The 21,422-nt window shown below is 35.4% G+C and overlaps 1 protein-coding gene across 1 annotated transcript in view; it reads right to left on the reverse strand.

The window, feature by feature from the left end:
• Nucleotides 1-78: 78 nt before the first annotated feature.
• Nucleotides 79-21,422, reverse strand: part of NUDCD1 (NudC domain containing 1) — a 91,780-nt gene continuing 70,436 nt past the window's right edge. Inside the window, exons 9-10 of the mRNA XM_003821755.5 lie at nucleotides 2,727-2,886; nucleotides 79-707 (exon numbers count right to left, since the gene is read on the reverse strand). Coding sequence (XP_003821803.1) covers nucleotides 415-707; nucleotides 2,727-2,886 — 453 coding nt within the window. The 3' untranslated portion in view covers nucleotides 79-414. The remainder of the gene's footprint in view (nucleotides 708-2,726; nucleotides 2,887-21,422) is intronic.

Here is a 21,422-nt window from a genome sequence, read left to right on the forward strand (position 1 = left end):
ATGTACAATACTCAACATTTAACTATTATCCTGTACATCTTATAGGTACAGCCTGTAGCAACTAATCAACGAACAGAGTACGCAATAAATATTTTTATTTTTAAACACTGAATTGTACATCTTTCATATAAAACATGAGATTCTAGCCTGTTTTAAAAAATAAGTATACTTGCTAGTACTATCTTCACTCTTTTTTTTTTTTCAGAAGCCAATGTTCTCTAAATCTGCAGCTTCATTCCATAGCTTTACAGAATCATAATCTCTTGAATATATTTCCAATGTTATTTAAAAAATAAAAAATCATACAAGATATATTTAGCACATTAAAACTTAAGAGGTTACAGTATAACTGTCCAGACCTCCAGGTACCACTGAATACTTTTCCAGTACAAAGAGGCCAATATGTTAGAATAATTAATTCTCTGTATTTACTTTTATTAAAAAGAGATTTTTGGTAGTAAGAACAAATAATCTCTCATTTGTTGCCTGAAATCCTAAAATAGGATCATTGGTTTCTAGGCTTGCTACTTGCTGCTTAGCAACCTGTCCTACTTGCCTGCCTTCCTTTCTGTTGTAAAGTACAGTGGACATGGGAGCAGGCTGACGATAGATGAATACTCGACGAAGGCACTCACAAAGGGCTGCATAGGAGTAATTTGGAGCACAGGCAAAAAATTTTTTGTCTCTCTTTGATGCTTGGACATAGCCTGCCAAGAATATGAGACAAACAAAAGAAAAACTATATATTAAACAGAAGGGGAAAAATGATGATTTAACATTTAATATTTTGCAATGTTTATTACAAATTAAAATGCCCAAGTAAAATATATACCATAAGGTATATAATTCTGAATCATTAATGATTAGCCACAATCAGTCTCTCCCATCTGGTACAAAAATACGACTTTAATTCCTAAGGAACAAAACAGATATGGCTTTCTCGCTTCAAAAAAAGCGTAATATACTTTCATTTAATTTCCACGAATAATTCGAACACTAAAATTCTAAAATCTAAAACACTCAATACATGACAAAATATCTTTAAGTGCCAATTTAATATTTAGCTTCGTGAGTTACGGATAGGGCATCACAGAATCATTTTTTTCCTCTTAAATAAATTGGAAACTGTGTATAGGATACCATCATAAAGTTATTTTAGGTTTCTGTTCATAATGTATCCCTGAATGTACTAGTATTCGTGATGCATTCTCTTATTATCCCTAAAATGTTAGTGATATTTTTATACATCAATACCAACACTGTAACCGGATTTTTTTGTACTTTTAGCCCCCACAAGTAGAATGTTGATCACTATAACTTCAAAAATAATTTCAAGTCTCTAAACTGAAAAAAATCCTTATCTTAATTCATGTACATGTTTAAAAAGTATCTTTTTGGATTAAAACAACATTTATATTCCAAAATATAAATTATGATTTTTAGATTGTGACATGGTTAGCAAATGTTAGGTATTTATGATCATGTAAAAGAAGAATATAACATTAATTAAAATTGAGATCTCATCAAACAATGAATAAGCAAAGGAACTACTGAGCACATGCAGATCAATACTGTTTTTAAAAATATTAAGCAGGTTTGAAGCAGGAAAAGTGAAGATTTAGATACCTATTTAAATAGTTTAAAGTAGCTATCCAGGCTAACCTTGACAGAATAATGTATATAATATTTCAAGAGTACATATCTAATGTATGTTGATTTAACTTAGAATTAAGCATAGAATTCCTCTATAATAGGGGATTTGGGGATACAAATAGAACATCTGAGCATCTAAAGATGATATGATAGAGCTTTCTTCTGACCAAAGTATAGATAATTAAAAAATAGCATTATAGTAGGGAGGCTAAAAATTATATGGTTAAATTAGTTAACCAAACTTTGTACTTCAGGTCATAAAAATCCATTTGGAGTCTGAACCAGTTTAGCAGCCTACATTATTAACTATAAGGGATAATTAATAAATTTCTTCTACAATTAGGGTTGTGCACATATAGCCATCAAAATACGTAACTTCACTTCTTGCTGCCTGTTTAAAATAACCTTTCAATAAAGCAACAACTGTGGCTAATTAACATAAAAAATTTCTGTCACACAATACTAATGCATTTTGACAGAAAATCAATGATTGCATACGTCTATAATTAAGTAGTTTAAACATTGTCAAGCCCTAATTTTAAAACTGATTTTTTTCCTTTTATCCTACCAAATAAATTTAATTTCTGCTTATCACCGCTTTCCATAAGTATTTTCATTATAATGGCTCTCTTTTGTACTTAATTTTGACAAAAGATGTCTCCTAATGTACATTGCACCTTAGGGGAATTCTATGATGTTTCTGAAGATTACTCTGAAGAAACTTGAACACCAGTTCCATGTAGGGTATTATCAAGCTCCTTGCTCAGACTCCAGTATTATATGGCTTACAGAATTAGAAAAAGCAAATGACTTATTAGAATAATTCAAGTGGTCAGATAACCACTTTCATTTCTATTCTGTGTTGATCTTCTGTACAAGCATAAAAACAGATTAGTCTAAATGTTCCAACAGTGCTAACACTCACAACTAGTACAAGCAAACAAATCATAGCACAAATCAATCTAAATGTAATCAGGACAGCTCAAATTAAAAAGAAAAAAAAGAAATGAACTTTAAATGAATGATGACTGTATTTCTGATTTCATGGAAAATGTCAAAGGTTTGCTTTATACCTAAAGCATTGAAAGTTGCGATGTGCTCCCACATATCATCTTGTTTGCTGGAGTGTGGTTGCCAGAGTAGGGCATCAACATCATGGCGCAAACAGAAGCAGGGCATTTCTTTAGGATCCACTATGACAGAGAAAAGGTACTGGTTGCTTCCAAGATTCACCTAAAAAGTGATTAAAAAAAAAATTTACTCAACAACAAATTAATAATAGCAACAATAACAATGGCAGAAGCTGACAGCCAGCATTAAGTGTCAGCAACTGTTTTATACTTTTTATATACTTAATCTGATTGACTCCTCATAATATCCCTGAGATAAATGTGCTACTGTTATGTTCATTTCAAAGCTGAGGAAAGTGATGCACAAGGCATTTAGGTAACTTGTCGATGGTCAGCCTGGCCATAAGACATGGAGCTGAAATTTGGACCCAGAGTCTATGTTCTTAATCACCACGTGATATACCACCTCTTAATTGTTAGTAAATAGTTTAAAACACGATATAAAGCAGGGGTCCCCAGTCACTGAGCCGCAGACTGGTACCAGTCAGTGGCCTTTTAGGAAGTGGGCCGCACAGCAAGAGATGAGCAGCAGGCAAGGGAGCATTACTGCCTGAGCTCCACCTCCTGTCAGATCAGCAGTGGAATTAGATTCTCACAGGAGGGTGAACACTATTGTGAAATGCACATGCAAGGGATCTAGGCTGTCTGCCTTATGAGAATCTAACTAATACCTGATGATCTGAGGTGGAACAGTTTCATCCTGAAACCATCCACCAAGCCCCCACAGGCCCATGGAAAAACTGTCTTCCACAAAACTGGTCCCTGGTGCCAAAAAGGTTGGGGACTGCTGATATAAAGCACCAATTTTATAAGCAGACTATTTTTAGGCCATAGAATACACACATGAAGTTTACTAATGCTAACTTGTAATGATTACCAAGAACAATGACACTACCAGAATTTATGAGCACACTCTACATGCCAGGCATGTTATAAATACTAATCTTAACAACACGCAAGGCTATTATTATCTTCATTTAAGGGATGAAAGAACAGGCTTGGAGAGTTTGAGTAACTTGTTCTAGGCTAAAGAGAAATATCACAATGCTGGAATTCACACTCAGATGTTTAAAACTATTTACTTAAATGTACTGCTTAATTAAAGTATCAATGTCAATATGTCAATAATGTCAACATTTGTTATTGTAACACATCAATAATTGTTACTGCAATATTGATGCCTAAAGAAATGCATTTTAATACAAAATCATCAAATTGAAACTCACTGAATTTCATCTACAGCAATACTTTTTCTAAATGAAGACATGTTGTAAGGATAGTCTTCTTTATGAGAAATGTTATTATCAGAGTTGAAAATACGAAACAGAATACCAACAAAAATCACATCAAATGTAGAAAATATAAAATATGCACAGTACTTATAAATATGTAATTGATTCTAGGAGTTTGCAAGCAGACTGGAGAACCGTAAGAGGTTGGGTTAAAGTAAGAAGTGGAGACCTGACCTGAATTCAATAGGGAAAGCTGTGAAGTGGCTCTCCAGCAAGGGGACCTATTATTGGTAAAGCTGTGACAACACAGGCTATTGGTCACAGGAGAATACAGTGTCAGAGCAACCCATCTTCTGCTCCCCAGCAATGCCAGGGAAATAGGGCTTCTTCGTAGAGCCAGTGCTTGCTCTCTACAAAATAAGGGGAGAAGGCCAGCACACAGAGACCACAGACTATTTCTTTTCTCTCCTTACTCCCGATGATCAGTGGCTAGATGAGGTTTATTTTCAAAGTCACCACTACCTAACTGGCCTTTTATTATTATAAGGTTTGACAGACCTAACACTGCTTCAGCTCTCTTCCCTGTACTCCAACTCTGATACTCTATTTTTTTTAACCAAGGGCTTTCACAGAAGAAAAATAAACAACAGCTAAAATAAAATACAAGTTGAAACAATATTTTCACAACAACACATCTACTTTCATGAGCCAAGTGCCTAAAGAATGTATTGAATATTATGAGGATTAATATAATTGAATGATCTCTGGTCCATCCATACTTGAAGAGACAGCAGTGAGAAAAGAATAGAGGACCTTGAACCACGAAGTGAAAGGTGACCACCAAGGGAGATCAATCATGAAAATAAGAGGATAAGAATGAAGGTAGGTGCCTTATTATGAGCCCCTCAGTCTGACTTAGATGTTTCTTCACTTCAGCAGCCACTTACCTTACGCATATTTCCATTATGGCGACTGTGTCAAGTGTTGTTAATTGTGAAACTAGCAATTTCATACAGCTTGTCTTTGCCATACCTTTGACATGGCATTCTGTTTGGACTCCTTGTATTTTTTTTACCTGATAGATTCCCACTTATCCTCTAAGACTCAATTCAACCATCAGTTGCTCTCAGAATTCCCCCACTCTCGTGGTTATATGCGCTGCTTGAATTCTGAGAACTCCAGCATCATGTATGTTATTCCTATCAAATTATTTATCATATTATATTAGATTATTAATATTTTTACATACCACCTGTGGCAGGCTGAATAACGTCCCCCAAAGATGTCCACATCTAAATCCCTTGGAACCTGTGAATAAGTTACCTTATATAGCAAAAGGGACTTTGTAGATGTGGTTAAGTTTAAGGTCCTGGGATGGAGAGATTATCCTGGAATATGTGGGTAGACTCAATGTATTAAGAAGTATTCTTAGGGAGGGAGGAGGGCCACAGACACAGAAGGTGAGATAACAACAAAATCAAGGGGATAGACAGAGTTTAGAAGATGATATACTGCTGGCTTTGAAGACACAGGATGGGCCCGGCCACAAGCCAAGTAATGGAGGCGGCCTCTAGAAGTTAGAAATGGCAAGGAAATGGATTCTCCCCTAGAGCCTCCAGAATGAATGTAGTCCCTACAAATTACTTTAGGACTTCTGACCTCCCAAATTGTAAGAGAATAAGTCTGTGTTGTTTTCAACCACTACACCTGCAGCAATTCGTTGCAGTAATAACAGCAACCTAACATACCACCCATTTCACAACGCTAATTCTTCTTAGGAACTAGAAGTCTGCCCTTTTTTCTCCAAATTGTAAAGAAATTTTTTTAAATGAATGTTATGTAAAAAGTGATTATTTCTGTAATATCTTCACCAAGGCTAATCTATCTTTAGATTTGGGAATTATCTATTTTACAGTTAGAATAATTGGCTGAAGATTCTGTAAGGCAAAAATCTCATAATTAGGTTCTTAACCTAACAAGAGGGTGACTAGGGTCAAGAGCTTCTAGACTTAGTACATAGTTCTCTGTGCCTTTTAGTTCTCACTTCCAGAAATGTTAGTTTCTCAGTAATTTCCCTCTATAGCTTTCCACTGTTTGAAAAAAAAAAAAAAGGTCCACATTGCCTTAAATGGCATTTTGAAAGCTTTTCGAAACCTGACCCCAGCATACTTTTCAATATTCACTATTACTTTCCTTAAAATATAACATTTAGCAAAACTGGATCACAATTTGCAAAACTGTCTCCCCTATTTCCCCATTCCTTTATTCATGCTTTTTTTTAACCTGTTGCATATCCTGTCCATTATACACTCTACGCCATATGCAAATGGCATCTTCTCCTCCAAGGAAGTTTTCCCTAATGCTAATAAAAAGAAATTGTGTATTGCAACTAATTATTTATACTTTTCCTATAGAGTTTGTTTCTTCATTTCACTTATATGCTCTTTGAGGGTGATAGCTATGACTTTGGGTAGGATATTTAAACCATTTTATTCCCCTTATAAATATGGTAACTACTACTCACTTCACAATTGTTATGATGAGTAAACAATATATTTCAAAGCTTAGAAAGAACTTAATAAGTGTTCATGTTGATTATTACCTGTCTAGGAAAGCCCTTAATAAGTATTAATGTTAATTATTACCCTTCCAGCATTCTTAAAACATTTTGTTTTGTATATTAATGGCATTTCAAATTTTAAGAATGAGATGAGTAACACTGACAGAAAAGCATAGCAGCTTTCAAGTTATCTTCCCGTAGCTCACAGCTACAGCTCTTATACAATTTTATGTCTCAGAAATGTGTAAATAGCTATAAAAATAACATACACTTATTCTGTCTTAATCCCAGCATATTTGAGACAAATTTCTATACTCTTGTACCATTTCAAAAATGAGAAATACAGAATTCATTGTTCTACTTGTCATTTTGTCATATAAATTCTATTTTTATCAGTGGTTACAAATGTATGCTTATTGCTTTCAATTTTATATATTCCTATAACGCATATATTCCTCAGTAAATGGATCTGCCCCTGAAAAGGGACAAAGTCATGTTTCAAATAAGAATTGGATTTTTAACATATACTCAAAACCAAGTACCTTAAAGTTTAAAATCCAAAGTAAACAAACTAGTCAATTTTTTGATGGCAGTAACTACATATAATTTACAGAGAGACATAAGAATCCCATTAAAAAATGAGATATATAAAGAATTGTTGAATTCTTTTTTTTTTTTTTTTTTTGAGATGGGGTCTCACTCTGTCACCCAGGCTGGTGTCCAGAGGCACATTCATGGCTCACAGCATCCTTGACCTCCTGGGCTCAAGCAATCCTCCAACCCCAGCCTCCTGAGTAGCTGGGACGACAAGCACACACTGCCATGCCTGGGGAATTTTTTTATTTTTTGTAGAGATGAGGGGTCTCACTATGTTGCCCAGGCTGGTCTTGAACTCAACTCAAGCAATCCTCCTGCCTCAGCCTCCCAAAGTGCTAGGATTACAGGTGTGAGCCACTGGTGCCTGGCAAGAATTGTTGAATTCTTTACTTCTTTCTGTATGTAGTAAGAGACTATGTGATACTCATTTTACTTATTAAATAAATTCTAGCTTCCCTATTTTTTACTTCAAAACTGAGTATTTCATACAGCTAAATAAAATAAAGATTTTGCCACTGCCAGATGTTTGCTACTTCTTAGGTTGGCCAGATGCCACAAAAGGAAAACAAAAGGAAAACAATTCAAAGATTCCAAACTGAGAGTGGATAAAGAAACTGAACATGAGCATTATTTTAAGATAATGCCTAAAAGGTGTTTGGCTTCATTTTTTTCATGGTGGTATTAGAATCTCTTGATAGCTGTTTATGCCTTTCACTATTATTTCCTGCCTCACTGCCTACCTGGGACTCCCAGCATTATGCTTGACAGGAGTAATGCGAGCAGACATCTTGGCCTGTTCCCAGTTGTAGCAGAAGCCTTCAGTCTTTTACCATGAAGTACGGTGTTAACTCTAGGGTTTCTGATGAGGCAGTTTCTGTCAATTCCTAGTTTGCTCAGCATTTTTATCATAAACGAATGGTATTTTTTTCATATTCTTTTTCTGCAACTACTAGGATGATCAAATATTTTTCTTTAGTCTGTTGATATGGTGAATTATACTGATTGACGATATTTGAATAACAAAATCAGCTCTGAGTTCCCAGAATAAACCCTACTTGGTCATAATGTAATTTTCCTTTTTACTTATTGATGGATTTCATTTACTAATATTTCGTTAAGAATCTTTGTGTCTGTATTCATGGAGGATATTAGTTTTTTTCTTCCTGTTTTCTCATCTTTTAATGTCTTTGGTATCAGGCTAACGCTAGCCTCATAAAGTAAGTTGGAAAGTGTTCCTTTCTCTTCAACTTTCTAGAAGTTTGTAGAGAATTGGTATTGTTTCTTCATTTGTTAAAATAAACCAGTGAAGCCATCTGCGGCTGGAGATTTCTTTGTTGGAAAGTTTTTAAAAATGAATTTAATCTTCTTCAACAGATATAACTAATAAGGTCTCATCTATTTCTTTTTTTTTTTTTTTCTTTTTTTTTGGAGAGAGTCTCGCTCTGTCGCCCAGGCTGGAGTGCAGTGACACAATCTCGGCTCACTGCAACCTCTGCCTCCCAGGATCAAGCAATTCTCTGCCTCAGTCTCTCGAGCAGCGGAGATTACAGGTACCCACCACCACGCCTGGTTAATTTTTGTATTTTTAGTAGAGACGGGGTTTCACCATCTTGGCCAGGCTGGTCTTGAACTCCTGACCTCGTGATCCACCCGCCTCAGCCTCCTAAAGTGCTGGGATTACAGGCATGAGCCACCGTGTCCGGCCAGGTCTCATCTATTTCTTAAGTGAACTTTAGTAATTTTGCAGTTTAAAAAATTTGTTCCATATAAATTGTCAAATACATGGAAATATAGTTGTGCATAAGACTTCATTGGTTACACTTTAGTGTCTTTAGGATCTCCATTGACATCCTAAGTGCTATTCCTGATGTTGATACTTTGTGTTTTCTTTTTCCTCAGTCTGGCTAGAGACTTACCAATCTTGATCTTTTCAGAGGACTAGCTTTTAGTTTATTAGTTTTCTCTATTATTTCCTTCTTTCAATTTAACTGGTTCCCACTTTTATCCTTACAGTGTCCTTCCTTCTGCTTGCTTTAGATTTCGTTTGCTCTTCTTTTCCTAGTTTCTTAATGTGAAAGCTTAAACTACTAAATTGGGGCACTTTTTTCTTTTCTAGTATAACATGTAATGCTGTAAATATCCCCCTAAGCTTTAGCTGTATTCCACGTGTGCCATGTTTCATCTTCGTTCAATACAAAATATGTTTTAACTTTCCTTTTGAGTTCCACTATAATTCATAGGTTACTCAGTTTTGCTCGAGTACTTTCCTCAATGGTATTGTTCCATCCCAAGCTTTAGGCCTTCACTGTGCATGTTCACCTCAGAGTCTATGCTCTTACTTCCTCTCTAGTGGTAGGCTGTGGTTACTTGTTGCTTGATGTGCTTCCTAGCCTGATGGTGAGGGGGATGTGGGTTGGGGAGTCAAGGAAAAGCATTCTCTACTGTCTGGTTCAGCCTCAGTACTCTGTGACCTCAGTTTCAGGGTTTGAGCTTTTTCAGAGATACTGCCCTCCTCCAGTGGTAGGAGACTTCTAATAACCTGGATGATTTTCTGCCCCTCAAGGCATAGAGATGGTGTTTTGAGGTTTTTCTTTATCTTCTCCTCTAGCTGCAATGGGTCTTCTTCTGAACCCTTGGCAAGCTAAGATTTGACACTCTTCCCTCAGCAGCTTAGGCTGCTGATACTTAAAAAAAAACAGTGCAGGCAAGACTTCATACTTTTCCCACAGCAGAGAACACACCCCTTTAATCCAATTCTGAACCAGGACATTTTCTAATGTCCTGCCCTCGCCAAGGTCCATAAAGAAGATCCTTTAAGTGTGAGCAACTTCCCTTGTGTCTGTGAATGCTAGGTGACAGTTACGGGTCACACCACGTCTTTAGCAATCTTAGTTGAATCCTTCTTACCCACTTACATGACAGTCCTCCTGTCTCCCTCCAATGTTCAGGTGAACCAGTGTCCCTATCTCATCTCTTCTTGACATACTTTTCCTTAGATTTTAAGCTGTTGGCTGCCCTGTAAGCTCAGCTTTCTGATGAGTCTTTAAAAAGTTATGATTCCATAAATAATCCAGCATTATTTTATTACAATGGGCGTGACAATCTTTCCAACTTTCTACATTTTAGGCAAAAGCAGGAATTTCCTTGATCACTATTTATTAACTTGCCTAAAAAGCTTAGGATTTCAACTTATAATCAACAGACCAGTGACAATTCAATATCTACAAGAGGTTCCAAATATACAAGTAGCCAACCCATGTACTATAGGAACCCACTTCCCTGGCTTCTGCTAACAGAATCAAGGGTTGGCATCTAATCCAAAGTTAACCGTCTTTAATCTATTGATTTATAAAATGGTTATGATGAAGTGTTTTCTCGAACAGATGCTTCCCATACTGGATGGTGGTTAGCCAAAACAATAAAGTCCTCTTGTTCAAGAAGTTTAAATACCAAAAAATAAACAATTCAAGCTAAGAAGAGAGGCAGAAGACATAGCTAGAGAGTACAGTAAGCAGAAACCATAAGATGTAGAAAGGAAGGGAGTGATCAATAAGTAGAAGTATGCTCAGCAGAAGCAAATACAGAAGATGGCAATGTGATCATAATAGCACAGAACTGACTTAGAGAACAAGTTGATTATCAAGAGGCAAATAGATCGCCTGGTCATCAGAACTTGTGCTATTTTCTAAACAATGTTCCACATTTCCTTTAGGTCTGACTTGCCAGCGAATTTGTTTCCAAAATGACCTTAGTTATCCATGAGATCTAAAGAGATTGTTTCCACTGTTCCTCACAGGCTCCATATATGCTCACATCATGACTTGAGATAACCAAAGGTTTTCTCTGTTGCCTGCAACCTCTAAAAGTTTAGGTAACAGGATTTCTTCCAAAACAATTGTACTTCCAGTACAATTGTACTTTGCTCTTTCTTCCAACAGCAAAGTACAATTAAAATTAAAAAGTAAAGTGACTAAAATAACTAGTTTTGCTAAGTGAATTAAAATGAAGTGTGATAAAAAGCACAATTAAAGTATACTTACTGTATAATCCTATAGACACAGAAAATATCAATATGAGAAAAAGAAAAAATATATGAATAACAAAAGGATATTGCATCATAATTTGAAGTGGAAAACAGGGGAAGTAAAACATTATCCATTATCTAGCATGGGCCATTACCTGGAAGAAAAAAGTACAAGATGTTCAGAAGGTTCCTGAGTCAAGAACAGGTGCCACAAAACCCATTTTTCACTAGAGAACTATTTATTCTGACTGTGAACAAAATTCCGTCAAGTTTACAACTTGGCAGCCAAGAGCAAAACAGGAAATAAGAAAGAAAAGGACTGTGGCTTTGGGTACATGCACTGCCAGAGGTGAGATGAAGCAGCCAATAGCTTATGAGCAGTGGAAACAAACACAAAAGACATTTTTTTTAATGAAGTAGGCAAAGACTCCCATTTAATTCAAATACCTTTAATGGTAATTACCTAGAAATACAAAGTATGGTAATTAATGTTCATTCTGATGATATGTAACCATCAACAAAATGTTACTTTCTCTTCAGAATGCTTTATGTAAGATGTTGGGCAAATAATACATTTTAGTAAGATTCCAAGGGCGAAAAGAAGGCTTTAAATATTTTTGGTATTTGAATGGAAAAAATTAACTTATTTAGGCAATTTACTCATTTGGAAAATTCATTCCTTGTTAATACCAACTAAATATCTTACTGCATAAAAAACAACTCTAAACTCCATAAATCCTTTGGGCAATAAAATATACTTCCACATTTCTTATCTTATGTTTACTCTAGAAAAGGTTATATTTACCTTTGAATTACCTTTGTAGTCTTTGAATGAAGACTACAATTAGAGTAAAATATTCTCTAGGGAAAATTTGGCATGCATTTCAAATAGTCAATTAATTGTCTTATTATTCTCTGTAGAACACTTAGCAATTAAAGACTACTGAAGATTAAATGTCAAAGTGAAGACATTTAGACAACTTTTAATCACTTCTAATACCAAATTAAATTTAAAAATAATATTAATAAAAAGGTTTTATCTACTCAGAAGGTATGTATTGGGATGCCAGATTGAAACTTTAATTCCAAATTCATATTCTGTACACAGAATAAATTGTAAAAATTATTTACTGTGTTCTTACTATGCATCAAGTATTTAGCTGATCTGTATTTACTACCTTATTTATTTAACCTTTGCTAACTGAGAATTAAGAATATGATCCCATTTAAAAGAGGAAACTCAAACTTGGTAAGTTCAGAGATTTAAGTCAAGAAGCTAACAACTGGTAGCTAGAATTTAAATTCAGATATATTTCCAAACTCATGTTCTTTACCACCACCTGCATGTTCTCCCAAAGTCCATTTTATAGCGACTATTAACCACCAGAATGTGTCCCTGGCTAGACACTAGTTCAGATACGGTAATTCACATACTATAAATATGCTTATAATCTAGTTTTGTCAGTTAAGTTGTATAGATAAGTTGTTCGTCTATTTTGTATATAAAATTGATGTCTAAAAAATATGGAAAAGAAGTAAATCCTGGGTTGCATTTTTTGGTTTGAACACCCATTAAATTACCTATATACTTAAATATCTCTTTACCTTGACTAGAGACTGAAGCATAGGAAGATGTCAGATCTTAGCTAAGTGGTATAAAATACAACTGGTGGAAATGCACTTAAATTTCTACTTTAAAAAGCCACATAACTATTACTTAGAAATATTTTTTTAAACTGATACTTATTTTTCATTTTTTGAAAATTATCAAATTAGGTCTTAACTATGATGTATCATAACATTTTACTGACTATTCCAGTGGAGGATACATATAAATGTTACCAGATAAAATAAATACACAGATACATATCAGAAAATAGAAAGTTCCATACAGAAAAAAAAAAAGAAAAAAGCACGTGAGAAGATGGATAATGTGGTTATGCTTTAATAGGGGACAAAAGACAACGTGAACAGAGGTAAATAAAGAGAATAAGAGGAATAAAGTAAGGAAACAGTGAGGAAAGGTAGAACATTTCAGGCAGAGATAATAACAAATGCAAAGACTCTAAGGGAACAGCATGTTTCAGTAGGTTTGAAGAACAGCATAATGGCCAGTGCAGCTAAAGAAAAGTGAACTAGTTGCCGGGTGCTGTGACTCACACCTGTTATCCCAGCAATTGGGAGGCTGAAGTGGAAAGATTACTTGAAAGTTCAGGAGTCTGACACCTGCTTGGGCAACACAGTGAGATCCCACAACTACAAAAAATCCAAAAATTAGCTAGGCGTGTTGGGATGCACCTGTGGTCCCAGCTACTCAAGAGGCTGGAAGTGGGAAGACTGCTTGATCCTGGGAGGTCTAGGCTGCAGTGAGCATGCACTTCAGCCTTGGTGACAGAGCGATACCCATCTCAAAACACAAAGCAAAACACAACCCAGAAAACTGAACTAGGAAAAAATGGTGAAAAATAAGATAATCAGGACTGGATGGCAGTGTTCTTTTAAACTATGTCTCCACATTGGTAGCAAAATCAAGTTAGAAGATCAAGAACAGGATTTTCTATTTTATTTCATTAAAATACCACAGAAGAATATTAGAGTACATCTCATACAATAAGGATAGTACTGTTTTGTGAAACTTTTGCATCAGATGTGTGTGTGCATGTGTTGAGTCTCAATTAAACACGTATCACCTACAGTGAGTTGCAGAAACTTGGAAGGTTCTTTGTAGACCATGGTAAGGACACTGAAAATTATTCTAAATGTAACACATAGGAAGCCTACTATAGGGAGAACAGGAATAGAGAAATGACATAATCTACTAAATCCTTTAAAAAGATTACTTTGATCTTCACACAAAGTACTTATTAATTCAAAATGAAAGATAACTTTAGATTACAGAAACCTGGTAGACATCACATAATGAAATATCGCACCACAAGAAAAGGAAAAAATGACACCAAGTTCCTCTTAATGTGATGCAGTGCAAGGGAAACATCTTTTATGTAGTATTCCTGGCAAAAAAAAATGCAACATCTGAACCCGATGAGGATATACAATCTAATTAAAAGATAATCTACATAAAAAGTACAAAATAAAGTTTAAAATGTTGGTTAACTTGCTATTCCAAATTACAGGAGATTAAAGAGACACCATAACTAAGCACTTAAAAATTCAACACCTCTTCATGATAAAAAAAAAAAAAAAACTCAGCAAACTAAGTAAACATGACTTCTACTTAAATAAAAACTCTAGAACTAATGTCATATTTAATGGTAAACCACTCAATCTTTCTTCCTAAGATTAGGAACAGGACAAGAATTCCTATTCTCATCACTGATATCTGCATTGCATCTAATATCCTAGCTAGTACAATAAGGTAAGAAAAAGAAATAAAACGTATGCAGATTGGAAAAGAAGAAGTTAAACTGTCTTTATTCACAGATACTACCCTGTACACTGAAATCTTGGAGTATCTACAATAAAGTAACTGGAAAAAGATAATTTATCGAAGTTACAATATAAAGTAACACTGTTGCTACATAATACACAAAATAAATTGGGAATTAAAAAAATACTAATTATATTAGAATCCCAAAATACAAAATATCGGGATTAAATATAACACTGACAACTTCAAAAGGCTGCTAGGACACATTAAGGAAAACCTAAATAAATGAAGAGACAACGTTTATGGATCAGAAGATTCAATATCATTAAAGTATCAATTCTCCTCAAGTTGACCTGCAGATCCAACACAATTCCAATTAAAAGCCCCATAGCCATTTTTGTGCAAATTAAAAAGCTGATTGTAAAGTTTTTACAAGAACCAAACCTATTTAGGAAACAAAAATCAAGACTAACACCATCTGAACGGAAACTCCCTGTAACGCGACAGTAATCAAGCCAGTATAGTACTGTCTAAAGAAGGAATCAGCAAACTTAAGGGGTCAGACAGTAAATATTTCAGGCCTAAAGGTCATACAGTCTTTGTTAAAATTATTAAACTCTGTTGTTGTAGTTTGTAAGTAGCCATAGATAGCATATAAATACATGTCTATGACTGAGTTCTAATAAAACTTTATTTATAAAAACAGGCACCTGGCCCACTGAGTCTTGCAGATAATGAATCATTTGTCAAACACATGTATTACAAATTCATTCCCCTCTCTGTAGGTTTCTGTTTTACTCTCATAATGACATATTTTTGAAAAATAGATGTTAATTTTGATCCAATTGATCACTTTCCTTTTTTGGAGTTAGTGTTTTTACATCTCCCAGTCAAGTAATCTTTGCCTAATCCAAGGCCACAAAGATGACTTTGTGTTTCCCTCTAAAAGTTTTATTAGTTTACTTCATGTTTATCATCATAGTTTATTATTTCATATGCAGCCCATCTGTAACTGATTTTTGCATATGGTATGATGTAAAAGTCAAAATAATTTTTTTTTCTTACAGATATCTAACAGACCCAGTGCCATTTGTTGAAAAGACCATCCTTTTCCCACTGCACTGCTATGTCACCCTTGTCACAAATAAGGTCATTGTATTCATGTGTCAGGTTTATTATTTATATTACTGTCAAATCCACAAAATGCATAGCAAATGATAATAATAATAAACAAACTGCATTTATTATCAACTATCTATCAATCCCTCCAGCCAGGAACATAGACTTCATCTCATCTAGTGTGTGAGGGGCAGTCTCCCTAGGAAAAGGTTGGCGAAGAAAGAAAAGCTATATTTGATAAAAATCCTTCCAACTGGGATAGTAATTTATGATAGCTGCTAAAAATGGCTTTGCCCTTTAAGATTCTAGAAGGAAAATAATTAAATATCCTAGCTAAAACAACAGCTTCTAGGAAGAGTATATTCCTGGAAAAAGGCTCAGTATATATGAACACAGATTCTAAGAAAAAAAAAGTATCAGTTAAGCATTTCATTACTATCCCAAGGAAAGGACTGAATTCTACTGCACTGAAGGCTTGACACTGTACAGAATTTTAAGAATCAAAAAATATAAGATTTGCAACTAAAAGTATATCTTTTCAGAGGAGAATGAAAGGCAAAAAAGGAATTAAAGACTTCTGCACATAAGTCCATCATAGGTAATAATAATTGGCAACCAATAATTAACAACATTATTCAATATACTCTCACAATCCCGAAAGAAACTAAAATGTCTCCAATAAAACCACACTCATATTGAGGTCAGCATTACTGTGATACCTGAACTTTAAGCTGCTGGGAGACAATTTTCCTAAATACTCACATTTTCTGCATATCTTTGAAGCAGAGGAACTAAATATAAGTCCTTAATTCTCAACTACTATTTCAAGGATGTTTGTAAAGCAAATAACGCAAATAACCTAGGAAGATATAGTATCTCTTTCCAAAGCAAAAGGCAGATTTGTTTAAAGTCCAGTAGAATAATGTTTCTTCTAAGCAAAGTACAGGAAGGCTTACTGGCCATCTCCATATTTCCCCGTGGAAACTGAGGATCAGGGAACTGGTCCAAATGCTGATACTCTGGGTTAATGCTATTGCTGTCAGTAATAAACTATCCTTTGTGTCTGACACAGGAGTTTCATGTCTTTTTACCAGCATCTATGAAACTGTGATAGGCTAACTTGTTAGCTTGCAAGTAGGCTAAAAATCTCAGACCCACTGTCATTATGGAGAAGAAGATGGAATGCTGACAGAGAAAGGGCTCCCTGGAGGAGAAAAATGAGAGCCTTATAGGTTGATTAACAAGGTTAGAGGTGTGTCTATGGGATTATCTGGTTAATTAGGCAATAAATGCCCTCCACTTCACTGCCTATTAATGAGGAGCTGCAAAGGCAGGTTGAGTACTGGGAAGATGGTTGACAGCTGCCTGAATAATGCCCTGGCTGTTGCTAACTCTCTTCCAGAAGAAAGTATCTTCTCACTGATTTGGTGGTAGTACTTTAATTAAAGCATAATGTGCTTTAATTTCTGTTTTGCTAGAAACTAAATATCACCATCTGTTTTTTAAAGATTTTCATGATAAGTTTCACTTTCTCAAAAACAGGGGCAACACAAATTTACCTTATTTAATAAGTTTCTTCTGGGCAAATCAAGTACTTGCTAATTCATACTTTTAACAGCTTACTATTCAAAAGATTTTTTCATATACTAAAAGTAAACCTCAAAGAGTCACACAGAAGATTAGGACACAATAAAAATGTCAAAAAACAGTATGAATATTTATCAGATTTTTATGAGGGCAATAATCTTCTAAGTGCAAGAAGGCAAATATATAAACATTACTCAAATACATAAACACTTAAGGCTGTCATTAAAGTGAGAAAAAATAAGCAATATTAACCAAAAACAGCCAAAGGGAAATGTCTGCAACAATTATGACCCAAAATCAAATCATATGCTATTTTTTCCTTTTATTCGAGAGAAGGTCTCACTCTGTTGTAGGTTGCCTAGGCTGGAGTGTAGGCACCATTATAGCTCACTGGAACTTCCAACTCTTGGGCTCAAGAGATCTTCGGGCCTCAGGCCCCTGAGCAGCTAGGACTAGATGTGTGCACCACCACACCTGGCAAATTTTTTTTTATACACAAGAGGTGGGGGTGGAGTCTCGCTATGTTGCCTAGGCTGGTCCTGACCTCCTGGCCTCAAGTGATCCTCCAGCCTTGGCTCCCTAAAGTCTGGGATTATCGGCATGAGCCACTGCGCCTGGCCCATATGCTAGTCAAAAAGCTAAAAAATAGATAATAGGTACAACAGGAGCAAACAGAATTTAAAACAAGCATACAGAAATCAACTGCAATATGAGCCAAAGAAACTCAATGTATAATTCACATATCTCAGATATCAATTCATAACCATTAAGATGGAAATAGTATTGAGTAGTATTGCTACACATACACACACGCACACGTCTCTTTGAGACTCTATACTCTGGCCATGCCAAATCTGTGCTGATTCTGAATCTCAAAAGAACCATCATCTCTGGGATATCACATAAATTGCAATATTTGCTTGATACAACTCTCTTTCCTCACTTTCCTATACTATAATTATTGTTATAAATATTTATTTACATGCTTGTTCCCCACATGACTGTATGTTTTAAAAGTAGAGACTGTCTTGATTACCAACAGGTCTTCGAAATTGAATGTAAGCACCATATACATTTATTTGCTCAATGTTGGCATGGTTACATTAAAAGTGGTGACAGGTAACTTCTGCAATATTTGTAGAACACTTTAATCCAAGGCCAAGACTCTAAGATAATTTAAGAAATACATGTAGGGGGGTATTTTAAATGATTATATTTGTAATTTTTAAAAATCTAGGGGAAACATATTCATTAGATAACTGATTAAATTACAGTATAAGCCTATATGACAGCATGCAATATATTAGTATAAAATGCTCATGGCAATATTAATTTTTAAAACAGTAGGCTACAAATTGAACCTACAGTATTGTTATAGACATAAAAATTACACAAGGACTACAAGGTGAAAGTTTCAAAAAGGTTAACATTAGCACTGCTAGGTCAAGAAAATGAAAAATCCACACTAGAATGAATAAATTACATATATATACATGATGAAAACTATGTAAGAGTCAAAACGAATGAAACTCAACTATACATGACAATGTGGTTGACTCTCACAAACTTAAAGAAAAAAAGTCACAAAAGAATACTCCAGATTATGATTCCATTCATAGAGTTCAAGAACATGAAATTAACCTATTATTAAGAGGTAAATGTGATAAGGGCTGTTAAACATATAAGTAATAAATATTAACAATGAAATATTAGACATTTAGGACTGCTTTCTTGGGCAAGAGGAAAAAGGCATAAGGAGATATAAGTAGTTAAGAGATGAGATCTAGAAAACATAAAACACAAAAACATTGATTCATTGTTTATTTTAATTTACATTAATGCTATTTAAACAATATATATTTTTAATAAAAGACTTCTACTTAAACTTTATTAAAATGATGACTTCATACCAACATAATTTGCCCGGTTTAATTATTTTTCTAAATGTAAATTTTCTTCAAGTACGACTCATAGGCCCTCAGGACTCACAGGGCCTCACTATGTACTAGTAAGGGCTAGTACATACCATAAAGAAGTATAATATATACCTATACATACACATCTGTACTAGTACACATACACACACAGGTATGGAGCACTGCATTACATGGTGTTATGAACAGCAATTACTGTTGCAACAAAAAAAAACGTCTTTCAGTTATCAAACTACAAGGGCAAGAAAATAGACTACTCACTTCAGCCACTCTCTATGGGCTAAAGGAATCTACTAAGAAAAAGAAAATTTAAATACTTGTATATGTGGTTTTACTTCGTATTGTTTTAACTTAATTCTACATTTCTCTTTAACTTCAGTATGTTTTGAAAGCGGAGATACTGACTGCTCTTTACTCTCTAATACCTTTCCAAATGTTAATGCCCCCAGTGGACAGACAAAATGGACTCCCATGGCTGAAGTGCTCAAAGTTAAAACAGAAGCAGGCAGCCATGGCTGGGTGAGGAAGTGGTCACCAATTGTGTTCTCAGAAAGCTGTTGTAAAAGTATGACAGGACCTCCTTTTCTACAGCCAAGTCAAACCAGTTCCTATTGTTGGTGCCAAAATAAACAGCAGCCAGAATCCCCTCACCCATCACTCACCATTTGAAAGAAACACTTGACAGAGACTTCTGGTTTTATGCTTGAAAACCAACCAGTCAGAGCTCACCTGCCCCGGTCAATCAGGGCTCAGCTGTGGTTATTCAGCTCAAACTATGGTTATTCAGAATTGGGTATTTGGCAAACATTCTTCCAAAGTAAATCAATCAATCATGGCTCAACTATATTGACCAAGGGGCTCAGCTGTGCTGACCGATCAGAACTAAGCTGTAATTCATTCATTTGCATAAACGGATCTGCTTGGGAACCTGGGCAGGAACTGTTGCTATAAAACCTGAATGTGGCCGGGTGTGGTAGCTCACGCCCGTAATCCTAGCACTTTGGGAGACCAAGGTGGGTGAATAACGAGGTCATGAGTTTGGGACCAGCCTGGCCAACATGGTGAAACCTTGTCCCTACTAAAAATACAAAAAATTAGCTGGGCGTAATGGCGGGCACCTGTAATCCCAGCTACTCAGGAGGCTGAGGCAGGAGAATCGCTTGAACCTGGGAGGCAAAGGTTGCAGTGAGCCGAGATCGTGCCAATGCAGTCCAGCTCGGGGGACAGAGTGAGACTCTGTCTCAAAAAAAAAAAAAAAAAAAACAAAAAAAACCCTGAACCCTCTCTTTGTTCTCTAGAACGCACCTTCATTTTACACTGAAGGCTGCCTAAGGCTACATCTCCTCAGTCTGTAAACTGTTCACTGGAATAAAGTCTCTTTCCTCCAAATACCTTCTCAAAGAACTTTGTTCACACAGGGATGTTCGCATAATGAACAACCTTAGAAGATAGAGTGCCTCCCTCCAGTACTATGGGCAAAATGTTTATGACAACAAGCAGTTAGACATGCTAACTGATCATTATAGCAGATTCAAGTTCCCTAAGCTCAAGTTTTCTCTCCTGTAATACAGCCTATTGATGTAGGTGGGAATCCATCTGGACCCATCTGTTTTGCCCAGTGGGAATTTTAGACTTGAGAAATTGGCATAAATATGCTAATGCTTATGCTGTTTACTGTGCAAAGTAATAAAGACTCCAATTCAGTAATTTCCTGTCTCCTACCAGAATCCATTAAACTGGCAGGTTAACTTGTTAGCCTGTAAATGGGGTAAAATCTCAGAACCTTCACAGTTCTTGACGTAACTATTATTCTGTAACTTTCTAAGAATTAGTGCTGTTACTGTGTGAGTGGCATATACACACAATCTCTGCCTTAGCCACTCTCAAAGTATGATATGCAGAACCCTATTGGGTTGGGGAGGGGGGTGCTGGGAGACATCTTCAGGGGGTCCATAGGCTTAAAACTATTTTCATGATAATACTAGGATGTAAATTGCTTTCTCCCTATTTTTAAATTTGTATGGATGGTACAAAAGGAAAAGTAGGTAAAACTGCTGGAGTGATAGCATAAATTACTGCAAATAATAGCACCACATACTAGTAATTACTTGAAGTTGCTACATTCTTCACTGCCACGTACTCACTGTAAAGAAAAGGCCAGTTTCACTTTAAAATGTCCTTGAGAAAGAAGTCAAAAT

This window comes from Pan paniscus, chromosome 7 (genome assembly GCF_029289425.2).
Source record: "Pan paniscus chromosome 7, NHGRI_mPanPan1-v2.0_pri, whole genome shotgun sequence".
Classification (NCBI taxonomy): domain Eukaryota; kingdom Metazoa; phylum Chordata; class Mammalia; order Primates; family Hominidae; genus Pan; species Pan paniscus.